Consider the following 11,857-nt stretch of genomic DNA (forward strand, 5'->3'; position numbering starts at 1 on the left):
GTTTTTCCAAGACCAATGAGAGAATTTGTAATGTCGGTGAATCTTGTAAACATTTATCCAATAGTCTTATTTTCCTTCATCTTAAACAATTCAAATCTGTGCACAAGAACAGAAATTTTAGATTCTTTAACTTTATTTGTACCTTCATGAGTTACCTCAAGTGTATGCCAAATATCGTATGCAGATGTGGCCGTTGACACCTTATTGAACTCATTCTTGTCAAGTGCACAAAATAATGCATTCATTGCTTTTGAATCCAAATTTGCATTATTTCTTTGAGAAGTAGTCCATTCTTCAAAAGGAGTTGTTGGCTTCTCATATTTTGTTTCTACGATGTTCCAAAGTTGTAGTTCAATCCATCGAACATTGGTGAACGATTTGTAGAGTGACCTTCTTTGAATTGTGATGTATTTGTAGATGCCATCTTTCACCTTGCTCTGATACCAAATGTAGGATCTGAAATAGATACACTTGAACACTAGAGGAGGGGTGGATAGTATTCTTTTAAAATTTATGCAAAGTATATTATAAATTGCAAAGAAAAATAGCAATCTCAGAAATTCACAATCACAAACACAAGGATTTATACTGGTTCCACCAATCCGGTGTACATCCAGTCCCCAAGCAAATCCCGCTTGAGAGTTTTCACTATGATTTTGAATAAACTTACAAAATCAAACTCAAACCTGACCAATTTGTAAGTCCCTACAAATTACAACACCAATTGACAAACACCTTGCCAATATGAACACCAATCTCTAAACCAATAGATCAACCCTCTCAAACCCGAGAGGAATCCTTTTTGAAGCAAGAACACAATTGATCCTATAAGCCTTGAATGTGTAGTGAAGTGCAGCAGTGGCTTAGGATTCTTTTAATCTCTATAAATTGCCTAAACAATAGGTTTTTGAATAATGTTCAGAGGCAATTTCAGAAACTTCTCTTTTTCTCAAAATCTAAATATTTTTCACTTGAAAAATTGCACAAAGATCAAAGCTTATGAGTATGTATATATCTGCAATTTTTCTGAACAAATAACCTATTTATAGCCCTTGAAAAGACAAATTTTTAAACTTTCCGTTATACGAGGGTTGCACCGAGTTCACAAGGCTTTCTTTTATGCTGAGGCTTCTTCATATCCAAACACTCAGTGGGATGGCTGTTACACATTTCGAGATGTTATTAGACTTGCTCAGGAAAGTCATTCCAGGCGGCGAGAAGAGCATCCCCACAACTTATTATGAAGCTCACAAGATTGTTGATACCCTGGGTCTTGATTACAAAAAGATAGACGCCTGTCCTAATGACTGCATCTTGTACAATAAGGGTAATGAAGGTCTAGAGGAATGTCCGACGTGTCATGTATCACGCTGGAAAAAACATACGGGCACATCTGAAGGCATATCATCGGATAAACAGTCCAGAATCCCTGTGAAGGTTCTCCGATATTTTTCTATTATTCCTAGGCTGCAGAGGTTTTATATGTCTGCCGAGCTGGCTGAGAATATGAGATGGCATTCGACCGTTAACATAGGGGATTTCTATAGTTAACCAACACACTAAGCATGTGTTAGTGTGTTCTAATATTGTGTGTTTGTGCGTGTGTGTGATCAAGGCTTGTACAATAATTCTAAATAAAGAAAATATAAAATACATTATCTCATCTGTTCTTCATTTTCTTCACTTCATAATGCCTTGAAAACATCTTGCACTTGTTCATATTCTGATATTGAAATCTGCATATAAAAGTTAGTGCACACACTATATAAATTGTTATCATCAAAATACTATCATGGAGATATGATAATCAACATTATGTTTGACTACGGGAGAAAAAATCTCATTGTAGTCCACTCCTTCCTTTTGAGCATATCCTTGGCAACCAACCTTGCCTTGAATTGCTCGCCATCTTTCTTCTGAAAGAACCACTTGCAACCAATCGCCTTTAAGACTCTTGGAAGATTAACCAGAACCCATGTTTGATTCTTCTCCAAAGACTCCATCTCCTACTCCATGACTGTAATCCACCTGTCATGATCATCTACTTCAACAGCCTCTCTGTAGCTACATAGGTCTCTAGCTTCTGTGAATAAAACAAAAAAATATGTGATCATTGTCTTCCCAACAATATCTAGTAGGTGGCACCACTGTACGGCTTAAGCGTCTCAACGCTATTGGCTACTCCTCTTGTGTAGTAGCTCTGTCTCCATCTTCGGTTGGAGTCTCATCGGTAGGCCCACTAGGGCTTGCAGGGCTTTTCGAAAACTCCACCTCTTGTACCCGAGAATCTGTAGAAGCATCTAGAGCTCCACCTTGCACCTTGTCTTCTGTCTTCAAATCTGCCTGCATGATAGCGTCTTCATCAAATACCACATCTCTACTGGTAAAGGCACTATGAGTCTCAGGATCCCATAACCGGTACCCTTTGACTCCAGAAGTGAATCCTATGAAGATATACTGTCTCAACTTGGACTCTAGCTTTTTTATCTTCTGACTGTCTACAAGACTATGCGTTGGACAATTAAATATGAGTAAATTTGAGTAGTCCACTGATTGTCCTCGCCGTATCTCCTCTAGGATCTGAAGATCAACGGTTGTAGATGGTGACCTGTTAATCAAATAACACGCATGATTTACCGCTTCCACCCAAAAACCTTTGGACATGCCTGCTTGTAGCAAGAGACTGCGGGCTCTTACCATCAGTGTCTGATTCATGCGTTCAGCTACTCCATTTTGTTCTGGTCGTCCTGGCACACTTAACTGATGTTGGATGCCTTCATCAGTCAAGTACTCTTTGAATTCTCCGGAGGTATACTCACCCCTATTATTTAACCTAAAGACTTTTAATTTCAGCCCCTTCTTATTTTCCACCAACGCCTTCCACTCCTTGAACTTCTGAAAAACCTCAGACTTCTGTTTCAAGAAATAGACCTAAAGCTTCCTGGAGAAATCATCAATGAAGGTAACATAATACCTCGCACCTCCAATGGATGCCTTCGGTGAGGGCCCCCCATACATCAGTGTGGAAAAGATCTAGCAACCCCTTGGACTTATGCTTCAAAGTAGAGAAAGATACTCTACGCTGCTTTCCCATAACACAATACTTACAAAAGTCAAGTTTGCATTGAGTTATTTCTGAAAGCACGCCCTTGCAGTGGAGTACTTGCAGACCCTATTGCTCATGTGTCCTAGACGCATGTACCAAAGTCTCGATTGACCAGTCTTCTCTTCTGCTATTGAAACATTGCCCTCAATGACGCTGCCTATAAGTTTGTACAAGTTCCTCGTGTGCTCTCCTTTCAGAACAGCAGTAGCATCCCTGAAGACTGTGATAGCTCCACCTTCACCACTGAACTTGCACTCTTGAGCCTCAAGAGCTCCCAACAAAAGAAGATTTTTTTTATGTCCGGAACATACCGAACATTAGGGAGAATCCTTTCCTGTCCATCGTGCATCTTCAACCTGATGTTCCCAATGCTAACAATCTGACACACTGCATCGTTCCTCATGAGAACCGATCCTCCAGAAACAAGCCTATAAGTACTGAACCACTCCCTCCTTGGGAACATGTGATATGTGCATCCTGAATCAATCATCCGTATACTTGCCCATACCTGACTCCGCAGTCAGTACATCACAAAGATCTTCTACGACACCAGCATGATTATCCTTACCCTTAGTGTTGTCAGTCCCACCATCATGTTTCTTTAAGTACTCATTGTACGACTTGCAATCCTTCTTGAAGTGACCTGGTTGTTTGCACCAAAAACAGACGACAAAACTAGAATTTCTTGAGCCTTGACCGGATCCTTGCCCTTCGACTTCCCTTTCTTTACATTGGCCACTAGACATGAGGATTCCTCCTTGGTATTCGTCTTCCTGATGAGTTCATTATTCTGAAGCACTAAGATGACATCCTCCAACTCTAAAGTCTCCTTCCCATACATGATGGTAGTCGTCAAGTGATTGTAACTGGGTGGAAGCGAACACAGCAACTGAAGAGCTTGGTCTTCTTCTTCTAACTTCACCTCGAGAGCCAACAAATCGCCAATAATCCTATTGAAGATGTTCAAGTGTTGCAGAATAGGCGTATCTTCCTTCATCCGAAGTTCATATAGTTGCTTCTTCTTGAAGAGTTTATTTGACAAACTCTTCGTTATATACAAGCTTTCCAACTTACACCACATAGCCGCAGTCATGCTCTCGTTCATAACGTTGTAGAGCACCTCATCTAACAAGCACATGATAATTGTAACCTTTGCGCGGACATCTATGTCTTTCCACTCATCTTCATCTAAAGTGAATGGCTTCTTCTAAAAACCGTCTAGGGATCGGTGGACCCCTTCCTTCACTAGTAACGCCATGACGCGCATCTTCCACAAGAGAAAATTCGACTTGCCGTCAAATTTCTCCACCTCGAACTTGGTCACTGTCGTCTTGGTTGCCATAGTAGCTCTGATACCAATTGTTTGAATATTCAAGCCGCGGAAGATAAAACTTAAACAATTAAGAAACCCTAGATCTACCAAGCAATCAAGACAAACAGCAAACAACAAGATTTAACCTGGTTCTACACAATCATGATGATCTGTGTACGTCCATGGGGAGAAAGGTGTAGATCTTATTTCTTTTGAGAAGATATTACAAGAGGTTGAAACTACACACCCCTAACAAATGTGGAATATAGATCTCTCTTTTTTCTTCTTTTTTTTAAACCCATGGATTGATACAATATATATAGAGATTGATTTTGCTCAATCCTATTAGAACTCTAACTTGAATCCTAATTGAATTTCCCAATTCAATTAATTCCTTCAATCCAATCCTAATTAGGATAGTATAACTAATCCTAATTAGAGTCATCATGAACTCAACAATAAACCCATTGCTAAGAGTAGTATTTGTGCTATTGTTTGGTCGTAGTGAGGTAACCTTCTTTCATTGAGGGATATTAGCTAACAGGTTGTGAGCTAAGTTAAGAGTGAAGAGGGTGTCATCTGGTTCATAGGTGACAGGTTTAGTTTCGAGGGAGGTGGTGTGAGCATGATGAGATGTTATCCCACTAGAGAAGGATGGAGACGAGAGGACTAGTTCATTGAGAACTGAGTTGAGGGGAGGCGATAATGAGAAAGACAATAGGGTATTTTTGGGGTTTTACCCTTTTTGGGTAAGTACAGAATACAAATGCCTTGTATTTGATGCTTTGGGTTTAAAAATAAGTTAGTTGGAGATTATTTGGTGTATGAGTGGTTTTAAGAATGGATAGTTTTTAAATAAGTTAGAATAAAACTTTGGGTTAAAAGATAAATACCCCTTTCTTAAAAGCAAGGGGCTACAACACAGCTTTTGCTAAGTTAAATTTTTTAGATAAGCATTATTTTCCATAGCAATATTGCCTTTCCTACATATTGATTATTGGCTATTTCATCACCAACATTGAGAAAGGTCATCTTTTACACATCTAGCGGTTACTATACGTGGTCCATCAAGTGCTCAGCCAATCTGGTTCTCTTCCAACTAAACTATATTATCTAAACTATTCCTACACTACTTGACACAAAAGTGTGGAGTTATTCTACTTGAATTGCTATTAAACTTGATGTGTCATCATGGGCTTGGTAATATTTGGGTGTAGTAACGGAGGAATAGTTTACAAAGTACAGTCATATATATGGTCTAATATGCTCGTCGTCAATCAAGATGTTCTCTTCCAACTAATATTGATAACTCCGTTGCTCACAAATGGGCACGGTGGAGAAAGAGAGATTGAATGCATAAATGATTGAGAGGTGGGGGCGGGTCCGTCCGTTTCCAACTACTGGATATTAAAAGAGGCCGAACTGCAGGATGGGCTAGCTAGCTATAAATCGTGGAAAAGTACAATAGAGTGGGCAACAGCAAAGCATCTCTATTTTGTTTGTAAGTCTCTCTCTCTCTCAAAAGTATTCTTTCCTTCACTGTGTGTAGTATGTTAACTACTCTCTTTATATTATTAAACATTTAGAAATTTAGAAAACTTCATGGTGCCAAGTTTTTTGCTCCTGAAGATTTGAAGTGCCTGACATTTTACTTTCTTTGTGCTCTTAATATGCCGTCGTATCTGTTAGTCTATGACCTGACGTTTGTAATGGGAGTGTTATTAAGGAGGTCATTTTTTGTAGATTTTTCTCTATTCTTTCCTTTATTTCTTACGAATCCAAATTTAAATAGTTAAATGGCACTTAATTATCACAAAAGTATCCCCATTTTGGCACTTGAATATCATGAGTTATTTTCTATGACAAATAAGCATCATTAGTTGTTTTAAATTGTTTTTTGTGACAAGTAAGTACAAAAAGTTGTTTTCTGTAACAAATAAGTACCATAAGTTAGTTTCTCGACCATGTAAGGGGCTGTTTGGTTCGTTTTTTAACTCGGTGGAAAAGTTTTACACCGCCTTCACATCAGATTTTTCGTGGCCACGTAGGATATAAGCTTTCCGTCGGGTTTTTTTCCATCTTTGGTTCGCTAGGGTTGAAGACAGGAAACTTGGTGAAAATCGTCGCCACATCAGATTTTTTTTTCTCTCCCCCAATTCCTTCCTCAACCTCGTGAAATTGACGAAAACTGCAGGCACGTCAGCTTTTTGTCATATAAACAAAAGTTTTCCCTTTTTTCCATGCGAACCAAACACAAGAAAAATAAATACATTAGTTTTTCACCATTTTTTTGTGCGAACCAAAGAGAAATAATCTATTTCTTGGAAAAGTTTAGAAAACTCAAAACTTGTGTTTTTGTACATGGAAATGTATTTTCCTATATCTAGGAAACGAACCAAACAGCCCCTAAACGTAAAAATTTCACCTGAATATTATCATATGACACGAACATGTCACAACTTTATTTTAAATTAGAACGAAGATAAGTTTAAAAAAAATTGCTAGATTTAATAGCAAATTTAATAATATTAATAGTTATAAAACTTTCAAATTAGCACACAAGTATCATAGTGATAAAATTAGCATGTAAGTATCATAGAAAAATATTTGGGTGAAAGTTTTCATGTTTGCATAATTAAGAGCGCTAACATGCCAATTTTAACAATTTATGGTATGTATTTGTTATGGTATGTATTTGTCACAACAAATAACTCATGGTATTTAATTGTCAAAACAGTAAAACGTTGTGGTATTTAAGTGCCATTTAGCCAATTTAAGCACAAAAACTTGAACCAACAAGACAAATAGCATCAAATTCGTCTTTAGAATGTCGAACATTTTTCTTTTTCTTGAAGTGATCCATAGGCTACACCGTAGAGTACAAGAATGAGAGTCCCGTTTTGCATTGTATTCTTGATATTGTATAGAATTCATACAATGAGTTATGGGATTCAATACTATTGGTTCATTCATTGGCCTTACAAACTTATAGTAGCAAAAAGAATTCAAATTGCTACTTAAATAAATAAAAAGTATTATATGCCAATATTTAAATCAATAAATAAACAAAAAATTATACGAAAATAGCATTCTGTTAAAGTTGATTTACATTCATCGCTCTAATAAAATGATATAGTTATAAAAACAGCCTGTACTAATATTTTTCTTCAAAATATATAGTTATAATTTCTATTTTTGGTTATGTTCATTATGCATATGTGTTATTTAGCTAGCAGAACTAACAGCTTCTTTTGCGAAATAGCCAAAGTCTATCGCTACTAGCAGAGAAGTGAAAATGAGTTGGGCCCCACTACATATGTGAATGGGAATAAGCACTTAGCATTAGATGCCTTTCAGTAATCGAACCCATGAAAAAAATCTTGCAAATTTTCACAATATGTAAAACCCTTTTTGATTTGTGCCAAGCACTAGTTGTTACAGGGAAGATAAAAATTGTTTATTTTGCTTTAACACTTCATGTTTATATCCACTAGCTAGTAGAGAGCGATCAAATTCAGCTATGAAAATTATGAAAATAAGGCTTTGCGATGCTGATAGGTTTCCAACAGACAACTGCAGATTGAAAATTAATTTGTAGAAAGTTTTACCACCGATATAATCATAATAGAGGAAACTCATTCCAAGAAGTGTCATATGATACATATTTCTTAATGGGTATTTTATTTATAACCTCTCTTACGTTAGTTATAGTTTATATATCATGAATATATATCATTAATTGAATTAAAATATACAGATTTACTTTGAAATTAGTGCTCTTTTCTTGATGAAATAAATAAGGGAGGATTTATGTGTTGATCCTTGCCTCACAGCTAAGATTTCCGCCTCCGCCATTGCAGGCATGGGCTTAATTGAATGTTTACTGTCCTTGCGCTTATTAATTAGTGCCAACTCCTAGCAATAGCAATATTTGTAACCATTTTTGAATGGTTTATTTATTAATTAATCGGTTTCTGTGTGAGTGAAATCATTGGGCGCTGAATTAGTTGAAGTGACAGTGGAACCATGGAAAATAAAATATATAAGTGAAAATGAAACCTTGGAAGTTCATTTATACAACAAGGTTGCTAACTAAACATAGGTTATAAGTTACTTTCTGGTGCTGGCGATGCCGTGCATCGCAAGAAATAAGCATGAGAGATACTTTACGAAGATAATTTTGAAATAATATTTAACATTTGAATGAAAACTTAAATCTTCTAGAATGAACAATTTAATTAAGTAAAGAATAACAATATGGTTTGCAGAATCTAAAACCTGCCATATTCTTCTTTCTCTAATTAATACTAACAATAAGTCAGGCCCGTTAATTTGGTTGTTGAGATATATTGCCGAGTTTTAAGATTTGGTCACTGAATACTAGATAATAATATCTCTCTAACAAAGCTACCATCTCTTCTTTCATTGTTCTTGCGCCTTTACGGGCAAAACTAGAATTTCTTCGTTTTGGCTTTGATCAGATTAATCTTGGTTTTAATTGGACTGAAATCTTTTAACTATTTACCACCTTTTTTGTTAGGAAATATATTTCTGTTTTCAAATTGAGAAAAGTTAAAATTATGGGCTCTCATGACTGCAAGACAATAGTCTTTGTCTACAGGTAAATATATTTCATAAAATCCTCAACACTTTGAGGTGTTTCTCACGAAACTCTACACACTTCGTTTTTCCTAGCTACTAAACACCAACAAGCTAGTTTTTTCCATGTACCTCCTCAAGTAATGAAGTGTCCCTCATGCAAAGAAAATCCTTTTTCCAATCATTTTCATAAATTTTTACGCAAAAGAGAGAAAAAATATATATATTTCCTACCCCACGCTATCCGTCCGCATCGACCGACTTTAAGAGAGAGCTGAGGGTTTATTTAGGAAGAAAGACGTTATTAAGAAGAATGAGAAATTTAAGGATGTTTTTTTTCCCGGTTTGAGGAGCATTTTCCTCACGTTAGGGACCCGTTCTAGAAAGCTTTCTGTTTATTAGAAGGAAAAACAAAGGATTCGGGGGGTCTTTCAAGCACCCCCAAGGTGTTGCCAAGTAACTAGGTGACGCACCTCAAATTTATGACACTGGAAATGGCCCATGACTCCATGAGCATTAATTAGCCCGTGACAGTGATTGAAGCTCCAAGAGCACGAAGTATTAACCACCGGGTCTGCTTCTATATATATTAGTGTTGGCCTGATCACCAGGGATCCTGGAAATTCTTGAAGAAGACAAGAGTGAGGGAGAAGGCTATCAATGGACAAGTACACAGTTCAAGTAGAGAGCGGGAGAGCTGGAAGCAAGAACGGGGAGCCCAATGTTGGTCCGGTGTACCGCAATGCACTGGCAAGGGATGGGTTTCCTCCCCCGGATCCTAACATGACCACCTCTTGGCAAGTTTTCAGGTGATTTTCTAAGCTTTCCCCCTCCTTTTTTTTATTTTTATTTTGGGCGTACAAAATTATCACGTAACTAACTAGGATGCTTCATGATTTGTTGGTAATATGATCAGTCTCGGAGTCTTGATGATGTTTTTGAAAATAATATGCAGCATTAACACTCAAGTTCGGCCTTTGATTAGATTATGAAATGAGTTACGAGAGTTGAAGATTTTTTTTTTAATTAATTTTATGGAGGATCTCATCATGCTGCTAGCTAACGGTACTTTATGATGAAATGTTTTTGCGATAAACTATAATTTAGGGTTGCCAGGTTCAAAAATGTAACCAGATGAGTATCTAAAATTGGTTCTTCGACGTTAATGCTGGGAAAAGTTAGCATATAAGATTGACCTCAACCCTTGACAAGATTTCCAGAGTAACTACATCTTTCGGACGATGTTGATTTATGGGAATCAAAAGACTGAAAATGGAACTTTCAATTTTCAGCACTGCAGCAGAGAAGTACCCTGGAAATAGAATGCTTGGTTGGCGCGAGTTTACTAATGGAAAGGTAGTTCATTTGATAGTTCATTTGTAGTTTTTATGAGGAGCTAACAGGAGAGTAATTCTGCTAATTATATCAGGCAGGGCCTTATAAATGGAAAACTTACAACGAAATTTACGAGGAAGTTTTGCGAGTTGGTTCCGCTTTACAGTATCTAGGTGCCAAACCTGTAAGAAAAAAATCCAAAACTAGACTAGCTTGCATAATTTATCTAATCTATGATTGTTTATAGTTATTGAAAAGTTGATGATTTTGCTCAAGGGGTCACGTATAGGAATTTATGGAGCAAACTGTCCTCAATGGATAGTGGCAATGCAGGTAAATATATGTATCTTTATTTTGATTAATTTGTCTTCTTCTAGTCTTAAATTAAGAATTATGATGACTTCCTTGATCTGAAATACTTTCTTTTACTTGGTGCAGGCTTGTAATGGTTACAGCTTAATTTGTGTTCCCCTCTATGAATACACTAGTTTAGTTTACTAATTCCCACCCGCCCGCCCCCCCCCCCCCCCCCCCCGGCTCTTTCAAATGATTTTGATTATGACAGTGCTTTTTATTATCATTCAAAATCTTCAATCTAACATATATCTCTTAAATTGTTTCCATTTTAATATTCAACAGGATCGGGAGCTGTGGACTACATAATAGACCACGCAGAAATTGACTTTGTCTTTGTACAGGATAAGAAAGTGAATCGAGTAATAATTCGATGGTTTTCAGTAACTCAGAATTTCATGAATGTGATTTTCCACAATTTGTTGATAAGCTTCGTATGATATCTTCTTTTGTAGATTTTATCTTCTGACTGCACATCAGCTAAACGTTTGAAATGTGAGGCTCACTATGTCAAATACTAATCATATAATAGGAAATTTTTCTTTTTCAATTTGTGGTTGAAATTTTGCTTTTATTTACAATCACAGCTCTCATATCGTTCACATCGATGGCCAAGGAAGAGAAAGATGCAGCTACAAACCTCGGAATGAAAGCTTACACCTGGATTGAGTTCCTCGATATGGTTAGCAAAGAAAATCAATATGATTTATGAAGTTTGGTTTGGTTTTAATCCAAAACGTGTTAACATTAATTAGGGAAAAGAATTTCCTTCGGAGCCTCTTCCGCCTCAGTCTCTGGATATATGCACAATAATGTATACAAGTGGAACCAGTGGACATCCCAAGGGAGTCATATTGACTCATGAGAACCATGCTACTTATGTGCAAGGTCTCGACTTGTACATGGAACAATTTGAAGAAAAGGTAAGTTTCTTCATGTACTTGTTTAAGTGATAAAGAGATTTCTTTTATGTATACTGTCATCTTTACTAGATTGATTCATTTAAATGATCTCTTATTAGATGACAGTCGATGATGTTTACCTCTCTTTCCTCCCTCTTGCTCACATCCTTGACCGTATGATTGAAGAATATTTCTTCCACAGGGGAGCTTCTGTTGGATATTATCAGGGGGTAATGGCTTAAGGTTCTT

At 36.9% G+C, this 11,857-nt stretch overlaps 2 protein-coding genes across 2 annotated transcripts in view; one reads left to right on the plus strand and one right to left on the minus strand.

Moving 5' to 3' along the window:
- LOC109846979 (cell division cycle 20.5, cofactor of APC complex-like) overlaps positions 1–2,003 on the minus strand; it is a 61,366-nt gene extending 59,363 nt beyond the window's left edge. Inside the window, exon 1 of the mRNA XM_020416221.1 lies at positions 1,888–2,003. Within this exon, the coding sequence (XP_020271810.1) occupies positions 1,888–2,003 (116 nt within the window). The remainder of the gene's footprint in view (positions 1–1,887) is intronic.
- The window catches only part of LOC109849798 (long chain acyl-CoA synthetase 1-like), a 7,638-nt gene continuing 2,570 nt past the window's right edge, over positions 6,790–11,857 (plus strand). The window contains 11 exon segments of the mRNA XM_020419679.1: positions 6,790–9,826; positions 10,310–10,373; positions 10,447–10,536; positions 10,629–10,685; positions 10,791–10,839; positions 10,992–11,068; positions 11,162–11,201; positions 11,294–11,388; positions 11,462–11,629; positions 11,728–11,844; positions 11,847–11,857. The exon segment at positions 11,847–11,857 is cut by the window's right edge and continues 86 nt beyond it. Coding sequence (XP_020275268.1) covers positions 9,678–9,826; positions 10,310–10,373; positions 10,447–10,536; positions 10,629–10,685; positions 10,791–10,839; positions 10,992–11,068; positions 11,162–11,201; positions 11,294–11,388; positions 11,462–11,629; positions 11,728–11,844; positions 11,847–11,857 — 917 coding nt within the window. The 5' untranslated portion in view covers positions 6,790–9,677.

Source organism: Asparagus officinalis, chromosome 7 (assembly GCF_001876935.1).
Source record: "Asparagus officinalis chromosome 7, Aspof.V1, whole genome shotgun sequence".
Taxonomy (NCBI): Eukaryota; Viridiplantae; Streptophyta; class Magnoliopsida; order Asparagales; family Asparagaceae; genus Asparagus; species Asparagus officinalis.